Source organism: Embiotoca jacksoni, unplaced genomic scaffold (genome assembly GCF_022577435.1).
Source record: "Embiotoca jacksoni isolate LCO1_2020_lvr unplaced genomic scaffold, fEmbJac1.0.p SCAF_2, whole genome shotgun sequence".
NCBI classification, from domain to species: Eukaryota; Metazoa; Chordata; class Actinopteri; family Embiotocidae; genus Embiotoca; species Embiotoca jacksoni.
Genome location: NW_027185340.1, coordinates 24,783,751 through 24,797,438, shown reverse-complemented (window position 1 = coordinate 24,797,438; position 13,688 = coordinate 24,783,751). Strand labels below are relative to the sequence as shown.

The window sequence follows — 13,688 nt, the reverse complement described above, 5'->3', positions numbered from 1 at the left end:
TCCTTTTTTTTTAGGCTTTTACGAACACAAGACAACCGGTCGTCTTTGCAGATTTATTGCATATCAAAAGTCAAGAGTTGGTTTCCATGGAAAGCATCTCGGTGGGACCTCACCTATTTTGCCCTGTACTCTGGGGCTTCACATCCACTCTATTTTAAACATTTTTTAACCTGTGAAGATTCCCCACCATCGTTTTTACTCTGATCCTAGTTCTTGGTACCGCTGTCCACTCGTTAGTGCATTCCTGAAGCAACACTGTTTGCGTGACTTTCCACAGAGCAGAGACAAGACGCACGTTTTAACTTCTTTCAAATCCAATACAGACACTTCATTATTTTACAGTGAGCCCTTTAATTTACCATTATTTCCAGAACTACGAGAAGTAAGATGAAATAATAAATGCTTTATTGTCCCTTATGAGTTTATTTAAACTTTGATCACACTTTAATCACATTATTTAAATGATTACTGATAAATTCAAATGAATATATACCAGCCAGTGTCAAAAACATCGCTTCAGAGGCCCTTGGTGGATTCAATTCTTGTTTCCAGAGGTTGGACCCCGGCTCCTCCCTCCAGGACAACATGCACTTCACAAAATACAACAAGATCGGTGGGAGACCAGCTTGCAGTCCTTCATGTCTCAAATCAAGCAAAGGTAAGAAATTATGATCCTAAAATCTCCTAATCTGACTCAGTGACCATGTTATCAGACAGAAATATTATGTACTGTGGTCTGAACCGGCATCACAACATGGACCGTCCTGGTTTGTCCTGCTGCCCCGAAGAAACTACTGCAGAAACTTTCTGTAAAAAACAGCTTTAACTATCTTATCTTGAAATCATTAGAGCACAGACACAAAAATAACTGGTAGAATGAACACAATTTAAATGTCACACATTTCACACACACACACACACACACACACACACACACACACACACACACACACACACACACACACACACACACACACCAAGTACAATCAGTACACAATACTTTCATATTATGCAGACATATTTGTATTTAGCAAGCCAAACGTGCCTGGTGGATTCCTTTGAGTGTAGTAAGAGCGACACCCAGAACATGACAGGTTGGTCCCAATCCACATGCTTGTTGGGTCACTGGAGAGACGTGGAGGAACGTCCAACTTCAGCATGTCAACGGGCCGACGACGTGACAGAATGGCAGTTCACACTCTCATAGAGAGAAATGACACATCTGGGATGTCCAGATGTTTTTCCCTTAATATGTCTGTCGCTAAACATCACCAACGTTTAGAGAAGGATGTGCTTCACTGGACCTCGCTGGTTCCTGGTTGTTTGAGGGCCGGTGTCGTGCACTCTCCCAGCCCTGGCGGATCTTCGCCAGTCTCAACATCAGGCACGGCAGAGCCAGAAAAATCCGGCCAACCAGGACGACACAGGGGAGGATGAGGGCCAATAGGTAGACTGGGGGCAGGTAATAAGGGTAGGCACTGGGGAAGAAGGCGAAGTCCCAGCCGAAGAAGAGAGTGTGCATGGTGGAGAGGGTTAAGGCAGCATAACCAAGTCCTGACTGGAGACACAGAGAGACACAAAACTCCTCAACAGTCATTCAGAAAATCTGAGCAGGCAAAATCTAACAAGGGAAATTGGATAATTGGGACAAATTCTTTGATTACTGGATGAGCCAGTCTTGACAAGTCATTACATTTACAGCAACTGGGTGATACATTATACCAACAACATACAACGCTTCCAAAAAAGTTGGGACGCTGTGTGGAATGTGTATATGTATATATAATATGTAAGAAAAAGAAAACATGCAAATAATGTAAACCCATATTTGATTGAAAAAAGATGATAGATAAAACTGAGAAATTTTATTCTTGTGAAAAACATCTGCTCATTTTGAATTTGATGGCAGCAACACATCTCAAAAAAGTTCTGACAGAGTCAACAAAAGATGGAAAAGTTGTGTAAAAGAAAAAAAACACCTGGTGGAACATCTAAAACCTAATTGTGTTACCATGGCAACAGATCAGTAACATGATTGGGTATAAAAAGTCTGTGAGAAAATAGTGCAACGATCTAAGAATAATGTTCCTCAACGTAAAACTACAAAGAATTAGTGGATTTCATCGTCTACGGTTCATAATATCATTAAAAGATTCAGAGAATCTGGAGAAATCTCTGAACACAAGGGACAAGGCTGGAAACCAGTATTGGATGGTGGTGATCTTCGGGCCCTCAGGTAGCACTGCATTAAAAACACACTATTCTGGAGTGGAAATCACTGCATGGGCTCAGGAACACTTGTGAAAACCATCGTCTGTGAACACAGTTCATCGCTGCGTCCACAAATGCAGGTTAAAACTCTCCAAAGAAGAAACCAGATAGAAACATGATCCAGAAACACCGCTGCCTTCTCTGGACCGAGATCATTGAAGATGGACTGAGGTGAAGTGGACAACTGTCCTGAGGTCTGATGGATCACAATCTGAGATTCTGTTTGGAAATCATGGACGCTGCATCCTCCAGGTTAAAGAGGAGAGGGACCATCCAGCTTGTTATCAGCTCAGTTCTAAAGCCAGCATCTGTGATGGTACAGGATGCATTAGTGCACATGGCATGGGTAGCTTGAACATCTGGAAGGAAGCATTAATGCTGAATGATATATTCAGGTTTTGGAGCAACATATGCTGCCATCCAGACAACGTCTCTTTCAGGGAAGGTCTTGTTTATTTCAGCAGAACAACGTCCAACCACATTCTGCACGTATTCCAACAGCATGGCTCACTAGTAGAAGAGTCCGCTGATAAACTGGCCTCCTGCAGTCCAGACCTGTCAATCATTGAAAACATCTGGAGCATCAGGACATGAACAATACAACAAAGGAGACCCTGAACTGTTGAGCAGCTGAAATCCTCTATCAGGCAAGAATGGGACCACATTTCACTTTCGAAACTCCAGAAACTGGTCTCCTCAGTTGATGCAGCTCAGTGGTGAACATGATCCTGTCACAACTTTATAGAGACGTGTTGCTACTGTCAGTTTCAAAATGAGCACATATTTTTTATAAAACAATAAAATGTCTTTCAACATTTGATGTGTTGTCTTTGGTCTATTTTCAAATCAGTATGAGTAAAAAGGACAGATTTCAGACATGGCACATGGTCTTTATTCTGTGCAAAGATGTTTCCAAATTCCCACTCAAAGTTCATTTGAGGCTTCAGTGACTGCAGACATGTGTGATGTGCTGCTGTGGTTGGACTAAGAAGGCATCATTGCACAGCCAGTGTAGAGAAAAGAAGTGAATGAAGCCACCATCAACTTTATCAACAGATACGTGGACTCTAACCATGAAGTGCCATTAATGAACCAGCAGCCCAGAAAATGAGTCATGTCGTTATCTGCTGACCTGAACAAACGTGAACTCCCTCCAGTTGAGGGCGTTGCCCACCGAGGGCAGAGAGGTCAAAGCCAGCAGACTGAGAACTCCGAATCCCAGAATGCCACAGGACAGGTAGAGGTCGGACCTCCACACCCGCTGCTCCACCCAGGAGTTTTCAGCACCATCTTTCACCTGAGGACGAGATGACGGTGAGCACAGGACCACCCGACAGGTACGTACACACAGGTGCATGGTGTCTGCTCACCTGGCGGTATGCAGCGTTCAGGAGCGCGTACCCTGCAGCCTTTCGCAGCGTCAGACACATACTGTACACAGCGTGGAGGACAGCGCAGAGGAAGCTCAGCAGGCCCAGCTGCTTCCGCCTGCACAGCCAGCAGTCCAGCCAACCGGGAAATCTCATGTATTTGGTTCCTCTGAGCAGCTGGAAGGCAGCCGCCAGCAGGCCTGAAGACACACGGCAGACATGTTGAGAGCTTTTCAGACAGCAGAGACACTTCCAGTCAGATCCAACGAAGTCAGAGAAGAGCCGGGCGCCCTGTTGCTATGGCTGCCATCAAATTGGAAGAATGAACTTTTCATTACATGTACCGTGATTGGACCGATGAAATGGATCAAACAGCTCTTTATACTCGTCTTTCTGTCTGAAATGGTTTTTTTGTGTGTGTTGTCTTCCTCCCGTTGTTCTGCTGTTGTAACTGCTCACTGAGCCGTTCTACCGAGAGAAGCTTTACTCTTTCTAGATTTTGTAATCCTTTATTTTTCTGTTCCTCTCTCTTAAACTGTGCACATTTTAATCTTCACCTGAAACAAGCCTCACTTTGAAACTACCAAACTGAGGTGGCCTCCTAGCTTTATGATCTGTTCCATACCTGGCAGATAGACGAGAGCCAGTGTAACCAAGGCAACCGCCGGCAGTGTCTCATTCACAGTCACCAGTGGCAGCTGATAGAAGTTGTTCTCTCCCTGATCGAGGTAAGGCAGCAGCACCTGCCTCAGGAAGAGGTAAAGATAGAAAAAGAGGAAGAGAAGGAACGTGGCCAAGATGGGACCCCCCCAGGTGGGGAAGAGGATGAGCGGGACTTCCTCAATCTCTCTGGAGGCACGCAGACCCCCCCTGTCCACGGGGCTGAAGCCCAGGCGGCGGGCCAGCTGGAGCACCGTGGCTTTAGCGTCGGAGCAGTCGCTGCAGATCAGGACCTGGAGGAGGGTGAGGGATGGACACCGGACGTTCACAGCTGGCTGTCACACTGAACACAAACCTCACGAGTCTCCACATCAAACTGTGCTTTGGTATAATTATGATATTGTGTGACAGGTTTGAGTTGAGTGTGAGAAAACAGTAACTTCACATGAGAACCACGGCCCCGCAAAGGCAGACTGAAGAGGCTCTCCAATAAAGATAACATTATAGTCACACACCAGGTCAGAGTTCAGTCACTGCAGCCTGCAGCCATACAGACACACAGCATCCCTACACACACACTGAGTACACACACTTATTTCTGCTTCTTAGACCCATTTTATAATTACTGCTGATCAAAGAGCTCAAGGAAAAACTTTAAAACTGTTTTACAGCAGAAAGTCAGATGTTATGATAAAATATGTAGTTTCTGCGTTTGTAGCGCTGGTGTGACAATAAAGTTTTATTTTTAATCTCATTTATAGTCTGTTATATTATGGACTATACACTTCACCACAACAGGGAAAAATAGCAAATCCCATCTGTTGTTGCAACAGTGACGTCCTCCGTATCAATCAGTGATGGAAAAGTTTATGGTCCTTTCATACTTCACCTGAGCTCCGTCCTCACCTGCCTGCTTCCATCGTGGTCTGCAGCCTGCAGGGCCCAGGCAGAGATGACGTTGAAGCCCTTCACCACCCTGCTCTCCGGGAACAGCTCCGCCAGCCTCTCCGCATTGGACCGCTCGCCACCGCTCAGCCTGGCGGCGCTGCTCACGTCCACCAGCACCTTCCCCGCCAGCCGCTCCCTCAGCGCCGCCAGGGTGTGGTAGTGCTCCGGGTAGACCGCAGCGAACACCACCGTCTCTGCAGCCTCCGCGGCCGCCCACTGCGATCGCAGCTCCACCGCGTCAGGAAACAGACCCCCGGGTACGCGGCGTGGGTCGCGGCTGCCCACCGCCACCCTGAAACCACAGGCCACCAGCCGGACTGCAAGGGAGCGGGAGAAGTCTCCCGACCCGATGATGCTGATCACAGGGCCTTCCGGGCCCCGCGGGTCTGACTGCTCAGAGGCACAACTCGCCAACAAGGGTGTCTTCATTTCACTCGGCATGAAGGTCTGTTAGGAAGGAGGAGGTCCGTTAGAAAGTAAAGTTACACGTCAGAGATCTCAGTGATCGGAGGGAACTGGGAGAAACCCTGTGATGTCAGCCTGCTCTTTCTGGAGAAGCAAACACAGCTACGTCAAGTAAATTGCAGGGTTTCCCACAGCTTGACGGTTTACTTGTGGTGCGAACCAGACCCAGTTTCACTGTGATTATGGGTCTGGTTCCGCTCCATAGAGACCCATCCTGCTGGGAGTTGACCTCGGGTTCATTTTGACCAATCAGCATGCGACGAAACAGTCCGACACGCTGCCACCGCTGTTGAAACATGTTTACGCTGCGTTCGTCACTGTCACCAGCTGTTCAATCACAGGGAAGGAGGGGTGGGACAAACGCGGTTAACCACTGATTGGTCTGCTGATTGGTCCACCCTTCAGAGCTACCAGACTGTTATCACAGAGAAGTAACCTGACAGATGCTGGTGGCATCCTTCCATCAGCACACCAACAGACAGGACTCTTACTGTGTACTACTGGAGTCGTGTTGTTTCAATACATGAAAACATACATTGAATATAAATAAGTTGGTAGCTTCCGGCTCTGAAAAATGGTTCCAATCCAGAAGTGTCTTCAGCTGCAATACCAGCGAATGCCACTAGAGGTCGGCTCCAAAAAGCCTCCGGCTCCATAGACTCCCATTCAACTTCTCTCATCAAATCCAAAGTGAATAAATGTGTCCATCAGTTATCTCGGTGTTGTTAGCTAAAGTCACTCCTTCTTATTAGTTTTCTGGAGGTCCATCTGAAAATAATCCCTCATTCATTAGAAAAGAAGATTCAAGAAGACCTGTTTTTGGGGGCGTGTCTGTTTGATTGACAGGCCTGTGGTGCAGTCAGGTTACAGCTATCGGTGGGCGGGAAGTGGTATCGTCAGGTTTCCAATCAGATCAGTCAGATCCCCCGCTGGCTCCTCCCCCAGCTCGTCCAAATATGGTCACTTCTTGCTTCGAACTAGCAAGATGGCGATTCATAACCATAGACATACAGTATACACGTAGGCGCCGCATTGGCCTCTGGATCGTTCGTCAACATGGCCGCCATGTTGGTCAGGGCATCTCTCAGTAGACACAACGGGAGGAAGGATGGTGGAGTCGTGTGCTGCTTGGATTGTTCAAATCGCTGCACAATTCACGTTAGATCTCGGGCTCGAACCTCCCACATATATTTGGCCACGATAACATTACGTCAATAGCTAACATTAGAAAATCTGCTCTATTTGCTGTCTGAACACAGAAGAGTGATAAACAACCTGGTCATCACCATGGAGACTATCACCATGGAAACTATCACCATGGAGACCATTACAGGGACCAAACAGAGTCATTATTATTTGTACACGACATTTCTACGTGTTGTTTTTAGCAGATAACGTTTAAATCAGCAAACTAATGACAACAAAGTAGCAGCCATGTGGGAAGATTGTTAATGCTTTATGTTGTCTGTCAATATAGTAATTAGTATTGTTTATTAGTGTTGTTAATTAGTATTGTTTATTAGTGTTGTTAATTAGTATTGTTTATTAATATTGTTTATTTGTGTCTGATCCCAGTGTGTTTCCCTCTATTTTGTCCCTGATCACCTCTCCTCATGTGTGCTGTCATTTCCCTGTCTGTTTGTGATTGTTTGCCACGTGCTTGTGTTTTGTTTTGTGTTCCTCCACAGTATCCTCCTCCAAGCTCCGCCCTCTGACGCGCCTCGCTCCGTCAGCACAGCTGTGCCTCATCTCCACTGATCACCTCCAGCTGGATTTAATACCCCGGTCTTCAGTCAACTTGCCATCCGTAGTCCGTTAAACTACCCGACATCCTGTCCCGTAAGTCTGTCCGTCTCCTTGCCTGAGATTTCCGGTTCTGACTCCCTGTCCGATTCCCCCAGCGAAGCCACGCCCACCCAGCTGCGTCAGCCTGTCGCTTGCTGAGGAGGACCTCGGGATTCCCCCAGCAAAGCCACGCCCCCGGTGCGTTCTGCCTGCCTGTCCGTCTGTCAGCCGCATTCGCAGAGAAGCCAACTTCCGGCTCGGATCGGAGTAGCGCATACACGCGCATTTGGACTTCAGAGACTGGTTTGTGTTGGTGACCACAGCCGTCCACGTTGTGGACAGAGTTTCTCCCCTGTGCTAGAGAGGAGATCAGAGGAAGAGGAGTTTTCTTCCTCTCTGTTGGACTCAGACTTTTGGTGTGTTTCCTGTTTGCTATCTCTGCCTGGGAGAAATAAATACCTGGTTCCAAAGAGACTTTGCTGTGTGTCTGTATTTGGGTCCGTTTAAAAACACACCACATAACAGAACGGACTGACTAAATGAATCCAGCAGCTGCAGCAGGATCACCTCCTGCAGATCACCTGCAGAGGGCGATCGTGGACCAAGGAGTTCTCCTCGGTCAACACCACCACCTGCTGCAGGGTCTGTGTGACTCCCAATGAGCCATCGGGTCCCAAGTGGCAGAGTTTATACGGGACCTCACTCTGCTTTGCCAGTCCACCAAGATATCGACAGCTGTGGACTCTCCGTCGCCCAGCGAGTCGTTTGTCCCATCCACAGAACTTCTCTGAGTCTTCAGACCCGACGACAGCGTTGTCAGCTCCGGATCAAGGTCACCATCCCCGGCAAGCGATCCAGACGCCATTAAGACCAGGGAGTTGGCTCGCCGGATCTTACAGGGCGGCCTACGGAGCAACGACGCTGTCCCTCCTGTTCCTGTTCCTGGATCTATTCCCATCCCTGTTCCTGTCCCTCCTGTTTCTGTACCTGTCCCTGCTCCTATTCCTGTTCCTGTACTGGTACCTGTTCCTTTCCCTCCTGTTCCTGTCTTCGAATGGGTCGCCGACGCTGGGCCACTAGCGTCCAGCCCGGTCGACGACGGCGCCCCTCCGTTTCCTGTCGCCAGAGGGGGCACCGACACCACACCTCCTCCGCAGACTCGGGAGGTGCCGATGCAGCTGGGACATCCCTGTCCCGGGAGGAGAGAGAGCGACGTCTCTGGTCCGGAACCTGCCATTATTTCACCCCCAAAACAATGGGCAGACAGAGAGGCTTAACCAGGAGCTAGAAGCCATGCTCCGATGTGTGACGGCGGCAAATCCGTCCTCCAGGAGTCGTCACCTGGCCTGGATAGGGTACGCGCACAACAGCCATACCTCCACGGCAACAGGGCTCTCACCTTTCGAGGCCTCCATTGGCTACCAGCCTCCCCTTCTGCCCAGCCAAGAGGCCGAAATTTCCATCCCGTCTGTCCAGAGCAACTATCGCCAGTGCAGGAGAGTATGGAGGGAGACTCGTGCCGCCCTACTTCGGTCTTCCGAACAGAACAAACGCCTGGCTGACCGCCGTCGCACCCCCACTCCCACCTATCTCCACGGCCAACAGGTCTGGCTTTCCACTAAGGACATACCCCTACGCAGAATCCAAAAAACTCTCCCCCAGATACATTGGCCTGTTTCCCATCGTTTCCATTATCAATCCAGTTACTGTCAAACTCAAGCTCCCGCAGTCCATGAGAATCCACCCTGTTTTCCATGTGTCCCTTCTCAAACCCGTACACTCCAGTCCTCTGAACCCTGCGGCCAAACCCCCTCCACCCTCCCGACTCATCGAAGGCGGTCCGGTATACATAGTCAACCGCCTCCTGGATGTCCGTCGACGAGGTAGGGGATACCAATACCTTGTTGATTGGGAGGGGTATGGTCCGGAGGAACGCTGCTGGGTTCCGCGCTCCCGAATTATGGATCCAGAGCTACTACGTATGTACTATCGCCTTCATGCCAACAAGCCTGGCGGTTCGCCAAGAGGCTCCAGCTGACATAACATTATTAGTACTGTTTATTAGTGTTGTTTATAAGGATTGTTTATTAGTATTGTTTACTAGTGTTGTTTACTAGTATTGTTTATTAGTGTTGTTTATTCGTGTTGTTTACTAGAGTTGTTTGTTAGTATTGTTTATTAGTGTTGTTTGCTTGTATTGTTTATTGGTGTTGTTTACTGGTATTGTTTATTAATGTTGTTTACTAGAGTTGTTTGTTAATGTTGTTTATTCGTGTTGTTTACTTGTATTGTTTATTGGTGTTGTTTACTGGTATTGTTTACTAGAGTTGTTTATTAGTATTGTTTACTGGAACAACTCACTAGTTCACCCTAAATTAACCATCACATGCCTTATTTTTGTGTTGAGCAGGTGTTTCTCTTCCTTTCAGACCGAGTTTTTACAATCCTGATGAAAATGAATCTTTTCCACCGTATAATAATAAATGACTTCCTGTCAGCCTGATGTTAAAACACTTGAACGACTGGAGATTATAGTAGAACTATAAAACTCATTAAACTCGGCTGTTTTCTAGACTTTTATTTCGTTTTTGCTGGTTTGTTTGTTTGTATACAGTTGTGTGCCTGTCACGTGCAAGAGATGCTGTTACATTCAGGTACTGTTGATAAGCTCCGGCTCTCTTATCTTTCTTGAACTGCAGTGCAGCTCTCAGGCACACTTCTCTGACTTTAAATTTCTAGACCAGGTTCAGATCCAAAACCACACGAGAGTACTTTTACACTCTACTATCGTAGTATTATAGCTCCTATACTATCATGTACTATGTTGTCCAGCAGTGGTCCAGCGCAGTGGACGCAGATCTGCTTACGATAGACTCAGTATCCTCTAACTGGTGGAATATTGGCAGATTTCTGTTTCCCGAAATAATAAGTCTTAAGAAAAATGGTACTGGCCGAGCTGTGAATCAGGAGCTGACTCCATATATGTCTTTATTCTTGAATGAGAAACTGATGTTAAAGTGAGTTAGGTGTTCACTTTAATGGAGGTCTAGAAAGAGTTTACTGACAACCACAGAGCCTGTTATCAGCTGTTAGCAAACAGCAGCATGATGAAAGGACTTAAAGTGACTAAATGAATATGACTTACCATCTTCTGTCGAAGCCAAATTGAGGACAATTAAATATATTTACATGAGTCAACTAAATATTACTGTTAATAACTTAAGGGTCAATTATGCAATGAAGTCATTTCGTGTTCTAAACACCAAGCGAGTCAGCTGAGCTCCTCGCGCACAGGACAGTGGACCGTGGCTGTCCCGTGGAAGAGATGCCCCGCCCTTTGCTGCATTCAGGTACTGCGCGTGAGCTCCGACTTTTGGGTTTCATTATAGATAGATGGATAGATGGATCGATCGATCGATCCCACAAGGGGACATTTTTTCGCTACAGCAGCATTTATAGATATCTTAGAAAACATCAGACTTGAAGAGGAAATAAAGGAAGAAAAAGAAAAGAAAAAACTAAATACAAATCGGAAGGAAGTATTGTACTTTTTCTTGTGCTGCGTTTATTGGACAGCTTAATATTAAGTTAGTGTCTACCTTTTCTTTGTCTTTTACTTTAAAACCTTTAATATAGTCTCAGATCTCAGATCAGTGGTTGGCAACAACTAAATTTAACTTCCTTATTTGCCTTAACAATAACCCCCCTGAACCAGCTACTGTCGTAAAATGCTGCTAAAATCAGATTTATAATATTCGTCTTTATCCTCATCATAATCAAAAACACAAAAGAAAATGCTGAAAAGATATTTCACTAAACTCATGTCAGACCCAACTGATGAACACTCCTCGACCCAGCTGACTGTATGTCAGCTACACAGGAAACAGTTCCCTTGTTATAACAGGAGGGTCTCTGTATCCTCCACATCCTATTTTAACAGGGGAAACAGATTAACACAACACATTTGAACTCTACTTTAAGCGTTTATGTGCGTCAGCCCAGTTTTTACTAGAGTCTCTGACGGCATCGGACAGTGGATGATAACCCTGCACCCTGCGGTGCAGTCCACTGATAATGCAAAGGTTTTATAAGAGTGAAACAGCGACATACACAGAGCTCTCATACACAGTGACATGTCAGGAAAACGAGTGATACAACAGCACATGACGTCATTTTTCTCCACTGGGTGTCGCTCTTCTCCTGCAACACACAGGTGTGACGAGGCGGTTTCCCCCCACTGTCAAATCTACTGTTTTTAATGTAGCCGGATGTTGATTCTCAAATCTATTCTGAACAACAACAACAACAACAACAATAATAATAAGGCCTATCCTTTATAGAATATGTTTTTTTCTTTCTTAGTTACCTGCTGTGCCGTGAACAGACTTAATACTTCTTTAACTGTGGTCAAACTGCTTGGGTGTTATTTCAGAGTGCTGTCCTCCTCATATGTCCTGAATATGACTATACAGCCAGAAAAATCAAAACTTTGAAGACTGTCATTTCTTGTCCAAAGGTTTAGTGAAATTAAAGATGTCAGGATCCCTGTCTGACCCTGGTGTGTCTCCCTCTGTTTGGTCCCCAGTCACTTCTCCTCATGTGTGTCTCTCATGTCTGTCTGTTTGTTAGTTTTCCCATGTGTTCTGTGTCTCCTGTCACCTCCCATGACCACACCTCTCACCAGTCTGAGCAGCTGCCACCACTCTCCCCAATCACCACCTGCAGGTGGCTCATTCCACTGATCACCTCACTGGACTATATGAACCCGGTTTCTGCAGTCATGAGTTGTCGGTCCATACTGCTAGTTAGTTACTGCCAGTGAGAGGTTGTCACTACAAGTCATCCACTGTCTGTTGCCAATCATACCAATCCGTCTGTTCCTGTTCCTGTCAGTCAGTCAGTGCTATCAGTCAGAGCTATCAGTCAGAGCTCCCAATCTCGTCTGATCTTGGAAACTAAGCAGGGTCGGGCCTGGTTAGTACTTGGATGGGAGACTGCCTGGGTATACCAGGTGCTGCAGTGCTATCAGTCAGTGCTAATCAGTCAGTGTTGCCCGGTGACTCCAGTACCCAGTCTGTTGCCGCTCCCACTGTGGAGGACCTCGGGATTCCCCCAGTGGAGCCACGCCCCGCTATATTCAGCCTGCCTGTCTGTCTGCCTGCTGCTGTGTCTAAGACACTGCCTGGACCAGAGCTGGTGCCGGACGGATGTCCGACGCCAGACCACCAGTTTCCAGCTGGGTCGAGAACGCCGCTCCTCCTGTTTCTGTCTCCGGACGGGTCACCAACGTCGGGCCACTATCTTCCGACCGGATCGATGACACCGTCCCTCCCGTTCCTGTCTCTGAATGGGTCGTCGGGCCACTAACTTCCGGCCGGATTGATGACGCCGTTCCTCCCGTTCTCGTCTTCAAACGAGTCGCCGACGCCAGGCCACTGGCGCTCAGCCGGGTTGACGACGCCACCCCTCTGTTTCCTGTCGCTGGACGGGTCGCCGACACCACGCCTCCTGTTGCAGCTTCCGGCTGGGTTGACGCCCCGCCTCCAGCTCCTGCTTCCGGCTGGGTTGACGCCCCGCCTCCAGCTCCTACCTGCAGCTGGGTCAACACCAAGGTCTAATTAAAAAGGATTTATTATACAACTTCTCCCAGTAAATGATTAAATGATAGATGTGTTTATATGAATGAGAATGTACAAATTACTTGTTTACTGATGAAGTGAAAGAGGGAATTTGCTACCGGGCTAACGGATAAAGAACTGAATGAGTGAAATTTAAGTCGATAATACTATTTTAGAATTCGCCACCCTGAAGAAATGAACCAGCCTACTTTGTGATGTGACCACGGGCCGGAGACGGGTCCAGATGGTGTCGCTCGGAGGTCCGGTAGATGGGAGTCGAATAACGGTGGGTTTCCTCCCGTTCTCAGCTTCCAACCCGTTCATCTGGCAGAAGCTGGCCCTCGGGTCCCATTGAGGTTGTCAGGCAGAGACGTCTCGGTCAGGCTGGACGTCTGCTGGTTGAGACTTGGGTCAGCGATTCACTAATTGTCACTACTTATAACGCTGATGAACGCTTAGAGTTGGCCTGGACGCAGCGTTAACAAATTACTGATCACGATAGAAGCTCGTCAAAATGGGTTGAATTAAGTACATGATCAGCGAAGTTGCTGACGTACTCTAAGACTTTGAT

General features: G+C 47.3%; 1 protein-coding gene across 1 annotated transcript; it reads right to left on the bottom strand.

Annotated features, from left to right (window-relative positions):
- Positions 1–46: 46 nt before the first annotated feature.
- steap3 (STEAP family member 3, metalloreductase) lies at positions 47–10,736 on the bottom strand. Its single transcript, XM_069155182.1, has 6 exons — positions 10,645–10,736; positions 5,208–5,696; positions 4,267–4,594; positions 3,642–3,841; positions 3,404–3,568; positions 47–1,558 (listed from the first exon to the last, which is right to left on the bottom strand). Exons 1-6 carry the CDS (start codon positions 10,645–10,647, stop codon positions 1,262–1,264), a joined length of 1,482 nt encoding a protein of 493 aa, XP_069011283.1. The 5' UTR covers positions 10,648–10,736; the 3' UTR covers positions 47–1,261.
- Between the last annotated feature and the right edge of the window lie 2,952 nt (positions 10,737–13,688).

Coding starts and splice junctions, on each gene's coding strand:
- steap3 (XM_069155182.1), bottom strand. Junction 4,595..5,207: donor ACCACGATGGAAGCAGGCAG/GTGAGGACGGAG, acceptor ACCCTCCTCCAG/GTCCTGATCTGCAGCGACTG. Junction 1,559..3,403: donor GGGAGTTCACGTTTGTTCAG/GTCAGCAGATAA, acceptor CTGTGTCTCCAG/TCAGGACTTGGTTATGCTGC.